A 22,829-nucleotide genomic window follows, 5' to 3' on the forward strand; every position below is an offset into this window, starting at 1 on the left:
GTAAGTTGGTTATATAGCTTACCAAAAGGTCACCTAGCTACTAAGAGTCAGGATTCAAACCTAAGCAGTCTGAATCTCTGTGGATCTTTTCTTCTTCCTCCTACTCAGAGCCAATCTTCTGCTGCTGTTCTAGTGGCATTAGGCTCACCACACAAAATGTTCAATGAGTACTTACCAGCTAAAATACAAAAGGGTGGAAACCAATTGTTTTTAATAATTAGTTTGCATTTTTCTTAACGGTTTCATTTTCTCTTTTCTTTGAGATTCTAATTAATCTAGTTTTTCCCCTATTATCTGCCTTCCTTACAGTTGAGATTCACAGTTGTACCTGGTAATTATTTCCCTTATTCTGTAAATATCAACAGGCTTGAGACTGAATTCATTCTTTCCTGACTAACTAAGATACATTATTGGACCATATTTGTAAAGCTATCTCCCCTTTCTTGTCACTAACTGTCATGCTTCTCACTTACCTTACACAGTGGCTTTTCCTCCCAAGATGAAGAGTCTGTTTCAGGCATGGCTTTTTTTATGACCATGTCAAGCTTAGCAACAGCTCTTTTAACATGTGTCTCCTTAGATTCTATTACCTGATTTGAGGTTGCTTCAATACTTTCAATATTTGGACTGACTGTGGTCTGACAATGTGTAAATGGTGACAAAAGCTTTTTCAGTCTGCTAGTGCTTCATGTTGACTTAGGAGAAACTTTGTTTTCTTCTGGCTTCTTGACTTCTTTTACTTGATCTTTAAATACTTTGATGCCTTCTTCTGCCACAGTCTCTCTTAAAACAACTTCATCAGAATCGAGTTATTCTTTTATGTAATTTTTCAAATCCACTCGATCAATATCATGAGCCACTAATTGAACAATAAGATCATTTTTGCTTTGTACATCTTTTAAGAGCTCCACCCTTGTAATATCAGGCTTTCTTATATTCTGAAATGAATTTCTGCCAGCAGACTGAAAATAAAGGTATAGCAAATATTAAAAACAAATGTCTAAATCACTTTTCCTGTAGTTTGATTATAATGTAGCTATTTTCTTGTGATTTTTAGTTTTGATTTAAGTAATATCTTCAATTATCACTTAATTATATATTAGCGATATTTTTAAAAGAGATAAAGTCAAATAAAAAATATTTGTTGGCATGCATCACTTTTTTACATTTATATACATCAGTCTAATCTAACGTACTCCAAAAGTCAGAGCAAGATCTAACATAATTAAATTACTTCTCCTTTGTCATTTATCTTGAACGTTTTGTGACAGAACGAGACAGGATAACCTATTTTCCAAAAATCCTAGGTAAGAAATTATAGAGAAATCTAAATATACATACTTTCTTTTCTTTCTTTTTTTTTTTCTTTCTTTCTTCTTCTTTTTTTTTATATAGAGTCTCTCCCTGTTACCCAGGCTGGAGTGCAGTGATGCGATCTCGGCTCACTGCAACCTCTGACTCCCAGGTTCCAGTGATTCTCCTATCTTAGCCTCCTGAGTAGCTAGGACTACAGGAGTGCCACTATGTCTGGCTAATTTTTGTATTTTTTGTAGAGACAGGGTTTCATCATATTGGCCAGGCTGGTCTTTCTTTCTCTTCTCTGCTGTGCCCTTTGTTGAAGATAGATAATATTGGTAGCCAGACTGGGGCAAATAACATGACTTAACTGAGTTGCCTGTGTCTGCTTCTTTATTGTGTTGTTTTTAGGATGGCTTTTCCTTCCTTGAACACGACAGTGGTATTTGTTTTAGTTTAAATATTCCTTTCTTGCACTCTGTGGTTATAAATGACTCAAGTAAAGAAAGCTTGTAACTAAGAGTAAGATTTGTGGCAGATAATTCTATAGATAATTAACTGAGTTTAGTTAATGTTATTTTGTAGTCTGTTCACTTAATTTTTTCCTCAGGCAGTAATTTATATATGAATGAAGACTACCAAGTATATGCTAATATAATGATGAGAACCCAGATTAAAAATAAAATTTCAGAGTTGGAAGAGACCATCATTTCTTCCCAAAAAGCAAGAGTAAAGAAGATTAAAGAAGTTTTAGACCATGATAAACTAAGAATTTTGGTGTGTGTTAGGTCACTCTTGCACTGCTATAATTACCTGAGACTGGGTAATTTATTAGAAAAGACATTTAATTGTCTCTCAGTTCTGCGGGTTTTACAGAAAACATGGCATCAGCTTCTAAGAAAGCCTCAGGAAGCTTCCACTCATGGCAGAAGGCAAAGGGGGAGCAGGCACATCACATGGAGATAGCAGGGGCAAGAGAGAGTTGGGGGCAGTTGCCACACAATTTTAAATGACCAAGTAACATGAGAACTCACTCACTATCATGAAGACAGCACTAAACCATGAGAGATCCATCCCCCGACCCAAACATCTCCCACCAGGTCCCCTCTTCCAGCATTGCGGATTACAATTCAACATGAGATTTGACAGGGGAACAAATATCCAAACTATATCATTCTGCCTGTGGCTCCTCACAAATCTCTTATCCTTCTCACACCACAAAATACAATCAAAAACAAGATAGTTACCTCCAAGAGACAATGGGAGTACAGGCATTGTGCAAACATTCATGTTTGAAAAGGGAGAAATTGGCCTGATGGAAGGGGCTACAGGCCTCATGCAAGTCCAAAATCCAGAAGTGCAGTCATTAAATCTTAAAGCTCCAAAATAATTTCCTTAGACTCTATGTCCCACATATAGGACACAATGATGGGAGGGGTGAGCTCTCAAGGCCTTGGGCAGCCCCACCCCTGTGTTTTTGCAGGATGCAGCCCTGGTGGATGCTCTTGAAGGCTGCTGAGTGCCTGAGGCTTTTCCACTCTGAGGTTGCAGGATACTGGTGGATCTACCATTCTGGGGTCTGCAGAATGCAAAATCTCTTCCAACAACTCCACTAAGAAGTGCCCCAGTGGGGACTCTGTGTGGGACCTTCAACCTTATGTGTCCCCCCTGCATGCCCTGGTAAAAGTTCTCTGTAAGGGCTCCACTCCTGCAGCAGGCTTCTGCCTGAGCATACAGGTTTTTCCTTACTTCCTCTGAAATCTAGACAGAGGCTGAGAAGCCTCATTTATTCTTGGATTCTGTGTGCCTATATGCTTAATACCACATGGAAACCACCAAGGCTATAGCTTGCAGTCCATGCTGTAACTGGGCCCCTTTGAGCCATAGCTGGAAAAGGGAAAAGGAGCCATGGGGATGTGAGCAGTGGAGTTCTGAGGCTGCAGAGCCCATGAAACCATTCTTTCCTCCTAAGCCTCTGGAACTGAAATAAAACAGATTGCAGTGATAGTCTCTGAAATGCCTTTGAAGCCTTTTCTCCATTGTCTTGAATATTAGCACTTAGCTCTCTTTCAGTTTTGCAAGTTTCTCTAACAAGTGATAGTTCCACAGCCTTCTTGAATTTCTCTCAACAAACAAACAAACAAAAAACAAAAACTTTTTCTTTCTTTGCCATGTGGCTGAATTCAGTTTTGCAAGTTTCTCTAACAAGTGATAGTTCCACAGCCTTCTTGAATTTATCTCAACAAACAAACGAAAACCAAAAACTTTTTCTTTCTTTGCCATATGGCTGAATTTTCTTTTTCTTTGAGATGGAGTCTCATTTTGTCGCCCAGGCTGGAGTTCAGTGGCATAATCTTGGCTCACTGCAACCTCTGACTCTTGGGTTTAAGTGATTCCCATGCCTCAGCCTCTGAAGTAGCTGGGACTACAGGCATGTGCCATCACAGCCAGCTAATTTTTGTGTTTTTAGTGGAAATGTGGTTTCACCACATTTGGTATCAAACTTCTGCCCTCAAGTGCCCCACTCACTTCGGCCTCCTAAAGTGCTGGGATTACAGGTGTGAGCCTCCATGCCCGGCCAATTTTCCAGACTTTATGCTCTGCTTCCCTTTTAAATATAAATTCCAAATGTAAGTCATTTCTTTCATCCTGCATCTGAGAACAGGCTATTAGAAGCAGCCAGGTCATATCTTGAATGCTTCATTTATGAGAAATTTTTTTTATGTCAGCTATCCTAGGTCATCATTCATATGTTCAAACTCCACAGAACTCTAGGACATGGACACAATGCAGCCAAGTTTTTTTGCTAAGGCATAACAAAAGTGACCTTTGCTCTAGTTCCTAATAAATTCCTCATTTCCATCTGAGACCTTATCAGCCTCGACTTCATTGTCCATATCACCATTGTCCATCAGCCTTTTGGTCACAACCATTTGTCCAATCTCTAAGAAGTTCCAAACTCTCCTTAATCTTCCTGTCTTCTTCTGAGCCTCCAAACTCTTCCAGCCTCTGTCTGTTAACCAGTTCCAAAGGTGCTGGCTAACAGAAAAATATTTTCAGTTGCTGCCCCACTCCTTGGTACCAATTTTCTGTTTTATGTTATTCTTCCACTGCTATAAAGAAATTCCTGAGAGCAGGTTTTATATATATATATTATATATTTATATATTATATATAAATATATATATATTATATATTTATATATTATATATTATATATAAAAAATATATATAATATATATAAGATAGTATATATTACCTTATATGTATTAAATTACCTTACATATGTTAATATATATTAATAACCTTATACATATATATGAATATATATATTAGGTTATATTTTATATATATATGCATCTGTTTCTGGTGAGGCCTGAGGAAGCTTCCAATCATGATTGAAAACAAAATAAGAGCAGGCACATCACATGGTGAAGGCAGGAGCAAAAGATTGTGCGTGTGTTGGGAGGGTAGGTGCCACACACTTTTAATGACCAATCTTGCAAGAACTCACTATTGTAAAGACAGCGCTAAGCCATGAAAGGTCGGTCCCTATAACCCAGGCACCTTACATCAGTATCCACCTCCAGCACTGGGGATTACAATTCAACATGAGATTTGGGCAGGGATAAATATACCAGGGTGTGAAAACTTAAAACATTAATTAACATATTTACTAGCCTTGAGATTCAGTTTAGTGGGTTGCAGAAGAGCGCTGAAAACAATTTACTCTAAGCTTATACTCCAGAAGGGATGGTTCTGTAAAACTTTGCTAATTGTCCAGGCTAGGAACTACATACCTAAGCATACTCAGCCCTCTCACAAATGTACACCATCAGCTAAAGGGATTTTAATGCAAATCAAAATCCCTGATGGATCAGTGCAAACTACTTGTTTGTGAGACAAATCTTTGGTCTTCAGTAGTAGTTTCCTTGTAATAAGGACATTATTTTTGACATTTTAAATTCTCAGTTAAAATATTTGGGGCCTGTGTATATGCAGAGTTAGGACTCAAGCAATAGGAAAGAGGCTTATAAAAACAGGAGCACTAATGCAGCTGGGTTTAGATAAAACAAGTGTGTAAGCATGAAAAAAATGGATACATCTTGAGAGACCAGGGCAAATGGGAAAGGGTAATATAATTGAAGTAAAATAGAACAAATGTAATCTAAGAGTTTTCAGTCTAATGTTTGCTGATAAATTTTGCTGAAAGAAAATGAGTACTACTCTGGAGCCTTAAATTTGAAAATTAAAACTATTTTAGATTGTTCTATATATCCTGATATTCTTTTAACTGGCCTGTTTGAACACCTTTAGATACCCATAACAAACTAAGGAACTACACAAGATTGCTACTTCTAAATATTCGAATGTCAATTATAACTCCTGTCAGTCTGGTTTTACTGTGAAGGGTATATGCTTAGAATCACATTCTTAAAAAAAAAATGTTCAAAATGATTGTCTTAGGAAAACCAGCCTGAGACTTTTAGAGTGAGCCACAGAAATAACATGGCAAATCCTAGTAAATAATATGAATGTATGGATGAACTGATGCAACCAATTCTCCTATTGGGCTGAGCAATAGCAACAACAATGAATGCATTTCCATATACTTATTTGAGGAAGGAAATCACAGAAGAACCATGTCTCACTTTCCACTCATTTTCCTGCCATTACTTTTGCACTTACCTCTAAGGATTTTATGTCCAGTCTTCCAGTCTTATCCAATAAGGCACATCTTTCTCTCTTTTTATTTTCTAAACTAGGTGATTCTGAGGAGTAATTTCTCCCAATTATTGATGCTCTTCTCAGTTCTGCTATGCTAAATCCAGTTCTTTTCAAACACTCTTGCTTAAGTTTCTTAAGGGGTTGAGTTTTTATAGAAATAACTGCTAAGTGTTCAGAAATAATTTTTGGATCTATTTTGACTTTTTTTCCCAATATATGGAACTATTTTAATAGGATATTCCTCTTCAGATGAAACTTGATCTAACTGTCCTTCCTCCGATTCAGGAATCATATTAATAGCATGTTCTTATGCCTTTTGAACAATTCTGTTAATGTCTAGCTCTCCACAGAGATCAGCATTTGAAATTGTTGAGCCAATTGTATCTAATGGAAAACTTGAAACTCCATCAATAATTAAACTAGCCACTTTTTTAGGAAAGACTGTGTATCTTTTATATCATAATAAAGTTCTTTGTAGGTTACTGATTGTTGTAGTATGTTATTATAAACAGAATTAACAACCTGATAAACACTTTCTATATTTTCTGGATTTAAACAGTGTTTTTCAGGATCAGAAGCTATTAGACTAATGCTACTTCTGGAAATTTCAGCTGTTACAGATTTTGTCAGTTGAGATGCAATTTTATTTAACTCAGGCTTTGATAAGTTGTTTTCATCTTTGCTTGAGGAACTTGGCAACCTTACTAGTTTAGCCAAGAACAAGGCCAACACCTCTTCTAAAAATTTGGCATCTAATGTCAAACCTTTTCTGGATGAAGACTTTTCCTGAGACTTAAGTTCATCAATAATTTTGGTCACTTTTTCCATAATTTTGACAGCTTCCAGAACTAATTCTGAATTTGATACTTCTTCCTCTACTTGAGGTTGAAATTCAGAATTGGAAATTGCATTCACCAATAAAAAGCCTATTATATCTGAGAGGACACTACCTTTACCCATTAGATCTTTAAATATAGAAGTAAAAGAACCAAAGTGCTTTAAAACACCGGTAAAAACAGAATTAATTATGTTTTCAATAGTTGCATTATCAGCTACAGGTACAGTAGGTGATTCCTTGGTGGGTGCTACAAGTTTAATCTTACTTTTGAAGATAAATTCTTGGACTGAATTTAATACTTTTGAAGTTATTTTTAGCATTTCAGTTTCTAAGGATTTGGTTCTTTCTTTATGCACTTTTGGAAATACAGATAAAAGCTTTGATAAAAATTTCACAGCAATTTCTTCTATTATGTTGTAAGACAGCTTATGAACATGTGATGGTTTAGGTAAGGGCACATCAGTAGTTTGGAAAACATCTTTAAGGATATTTTCAGCAATGTTTTCAACTTCCACACACTGATGTGGAGTTAGCCCTCCACAAAAATAGCTCTGCAACTGATTGCCAGCCACTTCTTGTAGAACCAAGTCAACTATCGTTTCTGAAAGTATTTTGCATCCACTGGTGACACAATTTTGTATGATCTCTTGTGATCCAAACTGTGGCAAGAGATTGTTATAAACAGACTGAACCACTAACTGAGTAATTTCGTGATCATCAGATTATAAGGATTCTACATACTGTATAGTCATATGTTTATTTTGGGAGATCTCTGTTGCAACTGCACTTACTAACTTAATTTGAAAGAAATCCAGTTCTGTGAACAAATTGACCTCAAGTTTTCTTGTTTCTGTGCTGGATATTGTTGAGAAAATTTTAGATAAAAGAGCAGAAATCACATTCTCTAAAAACTTATGAGGTAATATTATCTTATATGGTGATGAAGTTTGACATTCTTTGCTGGCTGTTTGGGCCAACTTTTGGACCTTTTTAACAACATCCTTAGATTCCAGAGGCAAACATACTGAAACTGAAACCTCATCACAAAATATCAAGTTAAGCTGATGTTGAAAAATTTCATTTATCATTGCACTAGTTAGTCTTCTTGCTAAATTTTCTCCATTACTGTTTATATTCTTACAAATGGAGTCTTGAGATCCATATTCATTTAAACATTACAAACAGAAGAGTGAACAACTTTATTGACCAATGTTTTGTCAGTTGATGGTATCTTAACTGAAGAAGGTTTTTTAGTCATTTTATTGACAGGTGGCATTTTATCCACAGATTTTATCTTAACGCTGGATGGTGCTTCATCTGTTGTTGGCTCTTTTCCCATAGGTGGGAAAAACTGATTCTCCTTGTCTGGTCTGAAAACCTTAATTTGAGCATCTGAAAACTCCTTTAACAGTGAATCGGTGAGTTTCATAGCAGTGTCATAGAGTTTAGCTTGATTTTTCTCATCACAGACATTTTGACCTCTATCTTGTATTTGTGTTTCTGGTATAGAAGAAAAGATCAATTTTTTAACCATCTCAGTAATAACATCTTCTAAAAATTTAGTGGTAAATATTCCAGGTTTATTTTTTGGTTGGTACTGTGAATCTGTGGAGCTGCTTGCTTTCCCAAAAAGCTTTTGTGAGATACTGCCTTCAGGGAGGGAGTTATTTTCTTTCATGATCTCATCAAAATGACCAAAGTTAGATTTCCCTGGGCTGTGGTCTTGTACTTTGTTTCTAGAACATGATGGCATAGCTTCTGAATCAGGTCTTTTCATGGGCTCTGAGTTTTTAAATGTGTCTTCTACAGAGGGTCTGACAGAGGTGGGTAAATTTGATAAAACCCTGTACTTTTCTTTCATATCTTCATCTGAACAAAACATAAAGTCAGTTATACTCACTTGTGAAGGATTAATCCCCAAACTACCTTCCTTTAACTTTGAGGTGAATATTTTCCTATTAGTTACTAATTCAAGCTGATTAACAATGTAGGCATTTTCAGCTCCATGGAATAAACTTTCCTTTGTTTCAAAGACTCATTGAAATAAATACACTGGTGTATTAGTGTGCCAATGATCTCATTTGCTACAGGGTTCTCTTTTAATATGCAAATTGAAGATGGTTCCATTTGGCTTATTTCATTGTCTAACTTGTTCTTAATTACAGCAAGCATGTCACTGATGATATTAACAGCATATGTCAGTAATTGTGAATGGAATGAATGAACCCGAGAAGGATATCCTGTATGTTTTCCTTAAAAATAATAGTATTTGACTTGGATTCATCAGGAAACACTTTAAGTGGTTGTAATTTTGGCAACATTTTTTTGTTTAATAGTTTCTGTTGGGTAGAAAAAAGATTTTCTACAGGCATTTTCACAATTTCAGATATCTCATATTTGGAGATAGGTTTAAACTGCAAGTCTACAAATGACTCTAACATGTTTAAAACTCTTTCTACAATCTCTTGAACAATGTGGTTGCTAGAGCCCATAGAAATTTGGTCTTTTGTCTTTGTGTTATAGATTGGTAAACTGCTTAGGCTATGCTTGTTTGGAAAACCATATTTACTTTTAGCAGTAATGTATTCTTTACTGTTTCCTAGAGTCTCTTTACTATCTGGAGTGGAAATTTGGGACAGAAAGCGTAGCTGTAATTTTTCAAATAGCATTTCAACAATTTCTCTTCCAAACATATTAATTTGCACTTTGCTATCCTCAGCTCTAGTAGAAGTTCCTTGAAGATGATTATAAAGCCTGCTTTCACAATTCTCAAGAGGTGGCAAATTTAAAAGTGAAAGAGAATATACTAATTCTTTCGCTTTTATAGAAATTTCAGTCAAAACATTTTCAGCTATCATCAGTAGCTTACATTTGTCATTTTCCTTGTCATTTGATCCTGTTTGACACTTGTCAAACAATTTTAAAAATATACCTTCTCTAGGAAAAATGTGTTCTACCTGTGAAGAAACATTCTCCAAGTAAAAACATTCTTGTTTAGCAAGGGATCCTGTGCTTATATTCCCCTGTGAAAGTTTGAGATGTGAGGATTTGATTGGATAAGCCAAATTGCAGTTATTTGTAACATATAATTCTTGCAAAACTGTATTAACTATTTTACCTGCTACTATGATTTGATCACAGGGTAAGGCTTTGGTTTGATTTACCTTTTCAAATTCCTTCACAGTTGTTTCCAGGATATTAATTATTATATCTTTGGCATATACTTTTAGTTCTGAAGTGAGCAATTTTGTGTCCAGTAAGTTTTTGGCATCTTCAGTTGACATGATGTGTGACAACCCAATGGCAGTTTTGGATTGGCTGTCTTTAGGGGACTTCTCTCTAGGACCTAACGTGGTTTTGCTTTTGGCCTTAGCAGCACTCGGTCCTAAGTGTGGTTTTTTTTTGTAAATTTAGGCAAAGTGGTAATTTTTGATCTTGCTTTTAAATTTGCTTTAAAGCATGGCTTAGGGCTGTCCTTAGGGTTGACTTTAAAAGTGTATGGACTTAAAAGTTGCAACTTATCAGCACAACGATCAGGGGACAAACTCTCTTCTAGATGAAGTGAGACAAAATTTGTAATCTTATTGAGAACCATTTAAATTAAGTCTTTCTTCACTTGCAATGGTAAATATGGCAAAAATGTGCTTTCCATTACAGAGATATTTTGATTGTCTGCGTAAGAATAAGCCTGTGGTATCCCATATTTAGGGGAATTATTTATTTTTCCTGCTTGTTTAGTTTCTCTAAACCTTAATGGTTTCATTGGTAAGTAATCCTTGCAGTCAGATGTTTCAACTTCTCTCCTACTTTTATTATTTTCATATAATGATATCACAACTACCAAGTACATTTTCCCCAAAACACTTTCAACTATGTCATTTGCTACACTGTTAATATGTGACTGAAAATTGTTTTTCTGTATTGTGTCTGGTGTTTTAATTTCAGAATTAGATACAAAGTTGGAAGTTTCATTAAATGCAGGCAAATGGCCTACGACTTCCTTTATTCTTTGATACAACGTATTCAAAATTCTTCCACTGCACTGAGCAGTTCAACTTTTTCCTTGTGTTTTGATTCTCCATTTATCATAAATATTTCTTCCAAAACAATTATCTGACTTTTGTTTTCCAATATCAGTTCATTTTGTTCTAATGGATCCTCTGTAAACAGAGATTATTTGGTATTTATTTGCTTCTCTTTGTGCCCCAGCAATATTTCGTTTGATAAAGTTAACTGTGAAAAGTCAGGATTCTCTTTTGAATTGAAACCAATTTCCTTTACAGATCTTTTATTATCTAACATCTTTAACATACTGTCAACAGTTGCACTCACAATGATGTTTTCTTGGAACAAAATATTGTTTGAATATGGATATATCTTTTGAATTTCTAAATCTAAATTATTTTTAATAAGCTTCAAAATGGCACTCGCAATGATGTCAGCATATGTCTTAAGGCTAGCTTGTGATAGGTGAATTGTGGATCCAAGTTTTTCTCTGTGACTGGCAAAAGTGAAATCCGTGAGCTCTTGGCTGAGAATGGTTTCAGTTGCTGAAATTTTCTGGACATTCACATCTGATTCCACTTGGCTTGAATCATAAAACATGCTGTCATTTTGTTTACAGTTTTCCAATTCTGGGATAACAAATGACTTTTCTTTATGTTGGAAAGCAAGGGCAATTAATGAATCAATTCTTTTTGTGGCAAAAGATTCTAAACGATTAAAAATAATTTTAGTAATGAAGTTAGCATTTTCTTCACATAAATCAGCAGCAAATTTCTGGATGTCTTCTTTCTCTACTACAGTTAAATGATTATCATCAGCATAAGCTGATTTCTGATTTCTTGAATACGAAAAACACTGTTTTTCTTTCAGTTTTTGACCCCCAAGAGGCTGTTGACAGTCTATTTTTGGAAACATATCAGAAAAGGTCAGGGGCAATGTTACAGAAGTAGGATTCTTTGCATTTATGATAAGCATGACAGCAGAACTGAGATTATGAAGAACAATATTCACTATATCATTGGATATCAAAATGACATCTGATTTAGGAACTGAAAGCTTAGGAATAAACTTATTTGCACCCTCCATGAACATTTCAGAACTTTCTTTTGAATATTTATCAGCTATGCTACATTTCAGAGTGGATGTGGCAAATGACAGATTATTCTGAAGCAGGGTTTTCTCATAAATATCACATAAGATACCTTCAATTGTATCTTGTATTTGAAACTGAAGTACTTTTTGATATTCGGTTTTATTGAGCAGCTTTTCAATAACACCTTTTTGCTGATCCAAATCAATCTCTTTATCAGAACTGTTTTTGTTACACTTTCCTTTACATGATATAATGTCTAACACTGTGTTGACAATTTGACTTGAATACTTTTAGAAATCCCAATGTTGTCAGTTAAGAAATGATTTTCCTTTTCTTTATCAAATTCATGTTTAATTTCTTGTAAATTTTTTCTAGCCACTTGTTGTGCATAAGTATTTAATTTAGACAAAGACAGTTGGCACAAGTTGGTCTCTCCTGACTTAGTATGATCTACTGAGCAATAGGAAAATTGCTCATCAGAATTTACTTCAATTTTGTTTAAGGTTTTTTCTAGAGCCCATCATTTAAGAGAATATGTTTTCATTTCTTCTCTTTGTGGTGATCTATCATCAATAATTTTCTTCTCTGTATATGCATCATCTTCTAGAAATGAATCTGATTCAACTCCTCCAGGAAGACTTCCATATGTTGGCCTGTATCAATAAGTTTCAGTGCCTCCCTCTTCAGATTCAGTTTCATTAAACATATCTGAAGATACTGCATCTAAAATTAATTTGACTACATCCACAAGAATCTGAGTCTCAGGTGGTGGGGTTTTTACACTTGTCTTCAAGTCTGATGAAATCACATTTAATTCTGTTTGAATAGCCTTCAAGATACCACTTGATACCTTCTTTGCAGGCGTGTATAAAGCAGACAGAAATGATTCTTCATGTGTGTCTCTGGAAATATTGGTGCTTTCACATTCCCAGCCCATCTTATTGCTTTTCTTATTTTCATCATTAATAGCATCCAGAATTTCTAAATATCCATTGGCAAACCCTTTCAGTTTAGCAAAAAACATATTAAGAATGTCTGAAGCTACAGTTCTCAGTTTATTTGGATGCATTTCTTTTGTGCTCTCTGCTTTGGAAGACACAGCAACAGGTTTTGCTTTGCTTTGAGTCCCCTCTTTATTGCCCTCTTGAACCATTCTGGAAACTATGCTGGAGATTATTTTGGTGGATGTGGCCATTTTCTCAATAATTGAAGCAAATGATGGGTTGTCAATGTCAAGAGACTCTGAGATGGCTTTTAATCCACAACTTGCAGAACTGGTATCCATGTCAACACCAGATAATTTTGCAAGGATATAATCAAAAATTGCTTTGGAAATTAACTGAATATTAGACTGCAATGCAGCAGCCATTTTCTGATTCTTATTGGTAGTCTCTTGGCTTCCTAGGAGCTTGCTTAACATTTCATGTAGTGTTTCCCCAATTCTATCTAACACTTCCAATTTTGCATTATTTTGAATATCTTTTTCATCACTGGCACTGTGGAGAGCACAAGGAGTAGCCATATATTTGTGAAAAGATTTTTTATCATGCCTATTTGACAAAATGCTTTGTTCATCAACACTGTCACTTGCAGACTTTGGCATACATGAAGAAAGTGAAATGTTTCTTTGATCTGCATTTTTGCTGGATAACATATCATAAATACATGTTAATAATGGACTTGCCAAAATGTCATCATCAATAGTTGTGACAAGAGATTCTAATTTTTTATTAGTATTAGCTGTAAGGGATTTGGTATGGTCAATCTCCATAAGATTTAGGTTTTTCTTATGGAATTCCAGTTCATTCTGGATAGCACATAAAACAATGTTCACTATTTTAGCTGTGTACTTACTAAGTTGAGATTGTAGTGATGATTTGAATCCCATATGCAATTTTGGACAAATTAATGACTTCAGTCTTTTAAAAATTGTATGAATGATCTTATCATTAATGTCATCTACAGGTTTAAGTTCACTTTCTCCAGATTTTAACCAGGAAAGCTTTTTAGAATCAATATCAAATGAAGATAAATATTGCATTTTCTTTTCACTGACAAACTATGTTTTTAATCAACATTTATTTGGTCCTTCTTTGAGTCTGTGTGCAGTGTCAGAACTATCTAAGGAAGTCTGATTGACTGATGATGAAATGTAACTTTTAGTGGTATTGGAAATGTAGTTTGGTGCCTTATGAAGTAGGTTTAACACAGAATCTCTTATTTCTTGAGCCACTGTATTGCTTTCTGAAAAAGGAAACAGCTGGTCTATCCATTCTTGATGTGACAGTCCTTGAGGTTTTTGTGAAACAAGAACTGAAGCTTCATCACCAGTTTTGCTGTCTAAGTGACCAGGAGGAACAGAAGATATGTCCTTGAGCATTTCTTTTAAAACACTTGTGACTATGTTTTCTGAAGCCTTTTGTATTTGATGCTTTTGGTCTTGGCTGAAGGTTGAAATAACTTTATTCAAACAAAGTTTTTTCTTTAAAGTATCTTTATGATTAAGAGATGGTGGCTCAGTCTTTAATTCCCACTCAGGAAATGCAACTTGGCTTCTAGAAACAGGCTTTGTAGGTGGTTTGATATTTCTTTTGTATTTAAAACAAGTGTTTCCCTTTGTAAATGAATCATTAGGAATCTGTTCTTGTGATTTCACTTTTTCATCTTTGAAAGTTGAATCAAGCACTTTTTAAATAATATTGTCTATCTCCTCATCTTCAGAATAAAGAACCATGCCTGGAACACTTATAGGTAGAAATGGTCTTCTAGACCTAGGACGATTAGATAATCTAGTGCCAGCGAGTCTGTACTTTTCTTTGGTGTCAGAAGGACTATTTATTCTAGGTTGTCTACATTTTTGAAAATTTTCCTTTGCTGGTTCTTGATGGAGCTGAACAAGGATATCATCAAGTAGCTGAAGGAGTACTACTGTTTGTCAGATGCAATAATTCTCTCATTATTTAGTTCAGTTTGTATATAACCTAGTATAGCACTGATTGCTTCCCCTATATAGCCAACCAAAGAGGATTGGGAAAAAATATTTGATAGTAAATTTCATATTTCTTCATTGACAATTAAACTAGCTGTGTCAGATTCAAGACTAGATTTATTTTTGCCAGCTCTCTGAAGGAACATACATACTGGGTCTGTCTTATGTTGCTGGCAGGAAAGCTTAGTTGAATCTTTAAGATGAAGAAATTCATTTTGCTTAGAAGAAGTAAGAGACATCAGCTTTTCTAAAATGGTGTGCACCATGTCCTCTGCAATATGATACATCGTGTCTAAAGTATGAGGCATTGAATCCATCAAAGGTTTTTTATTTGATGATGGAGGATGTTCATCACTGGCTGTTAAGCTTGGTTCAATGTCAACTGGTACATCTTCTTGTGAAAACATCTCAACACATTTTTTCTCCACTGCAGACTCTGACTTCTCAAGCATATTTTCCACAATCTCAGAAGCAACTGAGCAAACAACATTGGAGGGCAAGTCTTCTTTTTCACATTCACATTGTTCAACAATAACTTCAGCAGTAACAGAAGAGAGAGAGGGAATGGCCTGGGTTAAATCAGACATTGTTTCATGAAAAATGCTTTCTAAAATCACTTTAGTTTTCTCTTTCAAGTGACATTTAAAATTAAGAAAAACATTTTTTAAATTCTTCGTTTCATCTATGGCTTTTGCTTTTTTATCACAAATCGATGAACTCCCTAGGCTATCTGTTTGAGTAGTAGTATCCTTATACTTTGTTGTGCTTGTTTCAAATGATGCTAAAAGATCACTGTCTGATTTACAACTTCTGAGCTTAGGGTATGAACATAGCACATTGGTTTTATTATATTTAAGTGTAGAGGTTATAGATTGTCCTTTTGCATGATAGGTTTTCCCCACAACAGTTCTTTCCTTATGTGCAGGAGAAAGTTGTATCAGTGTGGTTGGTCTTACTGACAGGTCAACTGCAAATGCACAGGGTTCTGCCTGAAATGTTTTAGTTGTTGAAGTTATGTAGGTTCTATATGCAAAGTCTTCACTGCATGTGCTACAGAAATTGAACTATCTGAAGAGAGGATGGAGTTATCAGATGCTGGGTATGTTTTATTTCTCAATCTTTCTTCATACTTTGTGATGGCTGGGTACAATATAATAGTCACTGTAGCCACAACCCAGGTCATTATATTCTGAATTATAATATTCAGTTCTTCAGAAGTTACCTAGAAATGAAGTAAGCAGGGATGAAAACAAATTCATGTAACAACTTACTCTATGTTTTGAAGACAGCAGGTAACATCGAATTTTTATATCAAGCAATGTATAGGTGGAATACCAATATGGTTTATGGAAGAAAATAGTAAAAAAAAACAAAAACAGATTAGAAATTTAGAATTTCAGATGAATTTCTAGTTTGTTTATTCTGCACTACATTGAAGTTTTTTTTGTGAGTGTTTAAGATTTATTTTATTCACAGTCTCTCAGAAGTTTCTTTTTCTCTTGGCATTTATTATCAGGATAAATGATTTTTTGTTTTAAAAAATTACCAAACTGTTGTATAGGCACATAGCGTGCAAATATTTTGGAAAGAAAATGTATAATCTTTATGATCCAGCTAATTTTTAAGATCATTAAATATTTGTAATAAAATATTGCTCAAAACAGATGCAGCCAAAATATTTGGTTGCTTTCAGAAGCATCTGTCTAACTGAGATATGGGGAAGGAACACAAACCATTCTCTCTTCCAGTCCCTGCTGAAAGGGTGAGCCTGCAGTCTATATATATTCTATATATATATAGAAATGACTAAAGTTAATTATTAAGAATTATTTGAGGCTGGGCGCGGTGGCTCAAGCCTGTAATCCCAGCACTTTGGGAGGCCGAGGCGGGTGGATCACGAGGTCAAGAGATCGAGACCATCCTGGTCAACATGGTGAAACCCCATCTCTACTAAAAATACAAAAAATTAGCTGGGCACGGTGGTGCGTGCCTGTAATCCCAGCTACTCAGGAGGCTGAGGCAGGAGAATTGCCTAAACCCAGGAGGCGGAGGTTACAGTGAGCCGAGATCGCGCCATTGCACTCCAACCTGGGTAACAAGAGAGAAACTCCGTCTCCCAAAAAAAAAAAAAAAAAAGAATTATTTGATAGGCAAAAATAAAAGTTCATACTTTATATAGATTGATGGGCTTTTTACCTAACAAACAAGTGTAAATACAAATTGCCTTAGATAGGAAAGCGGAGAACAGATAATAAAGTAAGGTAACATATTAATTTAGATAGAACATAAAAGCCAAGCTAGATTTGGGAATCAAAGAGGAGGGAGGGCTGAGCAAGATTAAGAAAGTTAGACTATTACTGAGCTGAAACTAAGAACCAGGTTTGAATAACCATTTCCTTAGTGACCAATGGTGCTGTCATAGATTTGTACTGGACCATGGATAGAAACAAATGCATCTGTAGAGTTCTATAAACCTCTACTTACCAACTGCAAATGTATTTTGTGCTTACAAAACTCTTACTTATAATAAAGTAGTACTCTGTTTTTAAATTGTTAAAACTCTTAAAGCATACAGGCTGTAAACACAAGTAATTGGCAGCAAAGCTTAGAAGGCTGACATGTAGGCCTTCGTGTAAATAAGATTCTTGTAACTAGGCTGCTCACACCCAAAATATTGTCTAAATTAGTCTGAAATTATTCATATTTCAGAGAAATATTCAAAGAAAAGTTAACATGTATATACCACACTCCCTCATGGCCCATTTCAAAGCATTTGAGGAGCACCTGAGGAAAGGCCATTTTATTCAGCTGTAATCCCCAAATATACCCCCAATATTTTTAATTTATTGTATAAGCAAGGGGTTAGTGGTTATGACACATATTTTAAGATGACAGTCTGTTATAAAATACTTGTCTTAAATAAATACACTCTAAATCAAATATTTAAGAATAAAACCTAAATATTTACAGAGAAGATAATTATTCTAAATCAACTACAACCATATAAATTATAAACTAAGACATTCAATTGTTATTTTTCTTATTACAAGAGATGATAAACAATAACCTACATTATTACTCTTAGGCTAGTGGTGGCAAAGAGATTCCAAACTTAATATATAAAAGAGGCATCTATTTCTAAAGTTTTCTTTGTAGCGAAATATGATAGATGAAATTCCAGTTTTCCCTTTTTTCCTGTTACAACATTAAACTGAAAAATATTCCCTTGGGTCAAAGCTTTTGTATTTGCTGCATATTCTATGAATTGAGCAAGTGTCCATGTTAAATAGTGTGCCAGAACATGTATTGTTGCGCAAATGCTTTCTCTTTCCTGTGTGTTCAGTCTAGATCCAAATTAGGTCTCATAAAAATATACTACCTTATCTTTGCCTGTTCCAAGTCTCAGCTTATAGGTGATGAGGTCCTTTTTCACAAAACTGCTAAAGACAGATCCAAGCATCTCAACTCATTTACTACTGAGTTCACCAACAAGATCTACACGGGCAGATTCTATCATGTTCCCATGATAGAATAGGCTTGTGGTATTTCATTCTCTTCCTGTGATGGCTAGGTCCCTTAATATTTTACCATTCTATACCCATGAGACCTCATCTGGAGGGCCTAATATTATTTTAGATAACAAGTTTGGACCACAGAAAAGTATAAGAATCAACTGAAAAGGAACTTCAAAGAAGAAAAAAGAACAAAGAAGAAGACCAACAAATATCAATGGATGACTCCTAGTTTTCTAGTTAACAAAATATATTCTATTATGATGTATCAGAAAGTAACACTAACATGTTGCTTTATCAGTGGATTTTATGATACATACTTTTTCTTGCAAGCAATTTTGCAGTGAGTTCTGTTTCCTGTGGAGAAAGGTTGATCATTTGTTTATTATAGAGTCAAGAATTTATAAAACTTTTTTCTAAAATTTCTGATCATTGAATCATTTTGCTGTATCTAAGAGTTTTTCTATAGAAATTCAAAATGAAGAATATACCATTTTTTCCAATCCTTCTATTTTACTTTTTCCATAGATTGGCCTTTAGTTTTAGAAATGTACTTTATTACTCATGGGAACAGACTTATAGCTATAGCCTAAAAAATGTACCTCTCTGATCTTTGTTCTTTTGACACACCTTAGCCATACCCACTTTGGTTTTTCCGAAAAAGGATATAGGATTTGCAGGGAGGGGGCAGTTGAGTTCCTTCTGACTGTTAAAAAGTCTGATAGAGCAGCAAGGCATCTGACCAGAACTTTCTGATAGTCATTTATTTACTCTTTGAAATGCCATAGTTCTACCATTCCCTCCCCATATTCCATGGCAGGAAGAAAATAGTGAATGATTTTTCAATAACTGTGGGTTAAAATCACGGATTTCTAGCTATATTTAATACCAGTTTAGATGCATTCCTTTTCTGTGTATGACAATATTCTATCATGTGTTATTACATTTACCATCACACACTAATGAAATAAAAAGTTTTCTGAATTGCAAAAAAAAGAATAGCTCAATCATAAAAATAGTAGAAAATAAAATAGATATTTATTAAAACAAGATCTAACACTGTAGTCTAATTTATTTTCATATATTTTTGCTGATTTGAGCTGTTTCTTTTTTCTTTCTACTTTCTTAAGTACACTCCTTTTAGGCCTGTACTCCACATGATTAAATTTACATTTTCCCCAAGGTTTATAATTCAATTTTAAGAAATAGCCAGACTGAAAACTACATCCTATATTTTGGCAGGAAAAAAAAACTTCACTGGGTTCAGTTCATAAAATGGGTTTTGGGACAGCAGTCTATCCTTAGACTAGTACCTTTTTGCAGTATGCAACTAGGAGCATGGAAGCTGATGTCAGTGATATGTTCTCTATCATTTGCACTCATTTGTTTTTCTAGGATCTGGTTTCTTAGTTCAACCCAAGTTTCCACAGGTTTTTCTCTTAGATATTCTGCAACCTAATGCATTCAGATTCATTTTTCTGTTTTCTTCATGTTATATCATTGGCATAAAACATAACTCAAGTAGTTCTATGTATTCATTGATACCAGTTCCCAATAGACTTTCTGCTTCAAAAGCATGCAACACAGAACCAAAGTACAAAGGCCTACATGTAAATTTAATCTGAAAACTGAAAAAGCTTTATTGATGACTATTAGAAAACAAATTTATTAACCAGATAAAGCATGGCATCAGCAGAAATGGCAGAGTAAGTATCTCAGATATTCATTCCTCCAAAAAAAGTAATGAGTAAACTGGCAAAAGAAAAATGACCAGAATTATAGTTTCTGGAACTCTAGAAAATTAATCAAAGACTTGCAGCATTCCAGAGAGCACTTATTTAGGAAAAACAGTGAGCCTAGGTAATAGCAATAGGTTTTGGTGTTTTAATTTGTCTTATTTTTATCCCCTCTCTTCATCTTCATGATATCCTTCAAAAATAATACCCTGAAATCATAGAAACATAGTTTTATCTTGGTACCTGCCTAAGATCTAGCATTATAGTTTGAACATAGTAGGTTCTCAATAAATGTTTGATAAATAAATCCCTATTTAAAGTCTTTTGCATCTGTGCCTACTTCTCTCTAATGCCAAAGGAAGCCTTTGTGCAGGCCACTAATGGACTTTGATAACTGATTCTGAGTTTCTTTCTTTCAATATTTCCTATATATCATTGTCAAAGTTACTCATTATGTATGCTAATTTGACCATTATACCTGCACTAAAAACCATCAGACTATTATCCAATAAATTTTGCTTTCTTCACTCTGTTACTCCTTATACCTTCCCTGTAATACACGCTTACTCATCACCTAAGTGCAATGCTGAATTATTGCAACTTTACTCCCACTGCTGTTGTATTTGCTTTATTTTCATTCCTTTGGTACTAAATATTCATCTCTATTTTAAAAATCTTTTGTAACATTAGACAACTGAACAGAAACAAGAAAACTAAGCAATAAGTGAGAGAAGAGAAAGAAATGATGGAATAGATGTGAGACTTCCACAGCAAACTCCTATAAAACTTGGAGTTAAACCTGAACAAGAGGAATGTGACATATGTGTCTTTACTCTTTGTTTGGATCTCTGTGTATGCTTTTGGAAAAGTGGTAAGAAGCTCCAGGTAAGATAAAGAGTTTTTTATTTTTCACCAAGCTAAGATTTATAAGGAAAGAATATCCAAAATGCTTGCTATGAAATATTCAAGTGATTTTTGTAGTTCTACATTCTTGTGTTGAAGAAGATAAAAATGCACTTTTTACAACTATATTATGAGCCTCTTATAACCTTTTCTTTAAAGAGGTATGTATATTTCCAGTAAATAAAAATGTATGTATCCAATAAATAAAATAAGCAATGTTATTTTATATGTGGTCTACATACAGTTATCAAGTTTTATTGCTTTGAACTAGACAAGTCAGTTTCCTTCCTTCTGCATCTCTTACTGTGTTATGTATCATATGAACACTCAATAAGTCAAACAAACTGGTATTTTCTGTCTAAAGGTAAAAATTATTATTTCAAGAAGGCTGGTCTGAAAATGTCAAGATCATTTGCCATCACTCACAACTTAATTTACTCATTCATCTTCATGGGAATTTGGGGTTTGTAAAGTCTTTCCTAGACTTCATTTGTTGTGCTGATTTTTTTAAAAAGATTGTGGCATGGGTGTAAAATAACTCATTGCTATTACTTAGATTCATGTTTTCCTCTCTCTCTTTTCTTGAGTTGAGAAAAACAGATATAAACATCAACAAAATAGGTGGTCACTAAGGTTTGAGGAGTGAAAAGTCCCTGGGCTTAACAAATATCTCTTCTACATGCCATTATTTCTACTATTAGAGATTATTATTTTGTATTAATCTGCAAAATACCCTTTAGGGTGGGGGATAACTGATTAAGTCATTAATACTATAGAATAAACTATATTACCAGTATTAGAAAGCCAATAGTCTCAAAAAGCATAAGGAATGGTAGCTATTTCAAAGAAAAGAAAGGCAAAGAAATACATACAGATTATGAGAAATTACCTGAAGAAAGCTATGATGAAGATACACTAGAAAGTGGCATGAAGACCCTGACAATAGGTGGATTATAGAACTACAGAGGAGATAAAGAAAGGGAAGGACAAAGATTCATTTTGTCTACAACTTAAGCTTAGTGCTGAAAGTCTGGAAAAGACTAAGTTTCACTAAATTCAAGTAGAACTGCAAAAATTGAGGATTCCATGTAATCATTTGCTTATGAGCAGCACTCTTATGTAATCATTAAAATTTTTATTTATGATCACATATAATTCCTTAGATGCTTACATATTTGTGTTAACAGGAGAAGAAAATATACCCGGGTCTGTAGCCTGAGCCTGAGGTCCTATTTATTAGAAAAAGAAAATTATATAGTTTGTATCCATCCTCAGCAACTTACTAAATGTTAATCCTCTAGTAGGTATTTATTTTCTGTTGTTACTGCCTTGTTTATAAGCTTTCAGAGACTCTCCACAGTGAAGTCCAAAATCCTTAGCAAGAACCTGTACTATAAGATCTGATGTCCTTTTCTACCTCTCTAGTGTCTTCTCTGACTAGTCTTTCATATATATGCTATGGTCCAGAGACAGAATGTATCACAGTTCCCTAAATACATCATGTTTCTCATGCCTCTCTGGCCTATGGTTTTGCAATTTCTTTTGTCTAGAATGCCCTGTGCTGTCTTTAAACTTCTCATCTTTTAGTTCTGATTCAGCTTATGTCAACTCTTGAAAGCCTTCCTTGAAAGCTACCTGAATAAATACCTTTCCCAGTGCTCTCAAAGCACTCTAAACATGTTTATATTATAAAACTCATCATGCTATGCATTAGTTATGTTAATTCTTGT

At 34.6% G+C, this 22,829-nt stretch overlaps 1 protein-coding gene across 1 annotated transcript in view; it reads right to left on the bottom strand.

The window, feature by feature from the left end:
• The window catches only part of LOC105731936 (fibrous sheath-interacting protein 2), a 52,253-nt gene that overhangs the window by 15,154 nt on the left and 14,270 nt on the right, over positions 1-22,829 (bottom strand). Inside the window, 15 exon segments of the mRNA XM_064372765.1 lie at positions 474-962; positions 5,985-6,225; positions 6,227-6,470; positions 6,473-8,035; positions 8,038-8,889; positions 8,892-9,092; positions 9,095-10,253; positions 10,256-10,356; positions 10,420-10,890; positions 10,893-12,242; positions 12,245-14,896; positions 14,899-16,008; positions 16,011-16,170; positions 18,781-18,817; positions 22,271-22,328. Coding sequence (XP_064228835.1) covers positions 474-962; positions 5,985-6,225; positions 6,227-6,470; positions 6,473-8,035; positions 8,038-8,889; positions 8,892-9,092; positions 9,095-10,253; positions 10,256-10,356; positions 10,420-10,890; positions 10,893-12,242; positions 12,245-14,896; positions 14,899-16,008; positions 16,011-16,170; positions 18,781-18,817; positions 22,271-22,328 — 10,688 coding nt within the window.

This window comes from Aotus nancymaae, unplaced genomic scaffold (genome assembly GCF_030222135.1).
Source record: "Aotus nancymaae isolate 86718 unplaced genomic scaffold, 86718_ANA_hifiasm-v0.15.2.pri h1tg000008l, whole genome shotgun sequence".
NCBI lineage: Eukaryota > Metazoa > Chordata > Mammalia > Primates > Aotidae > Aotus > Aotus nancymaae.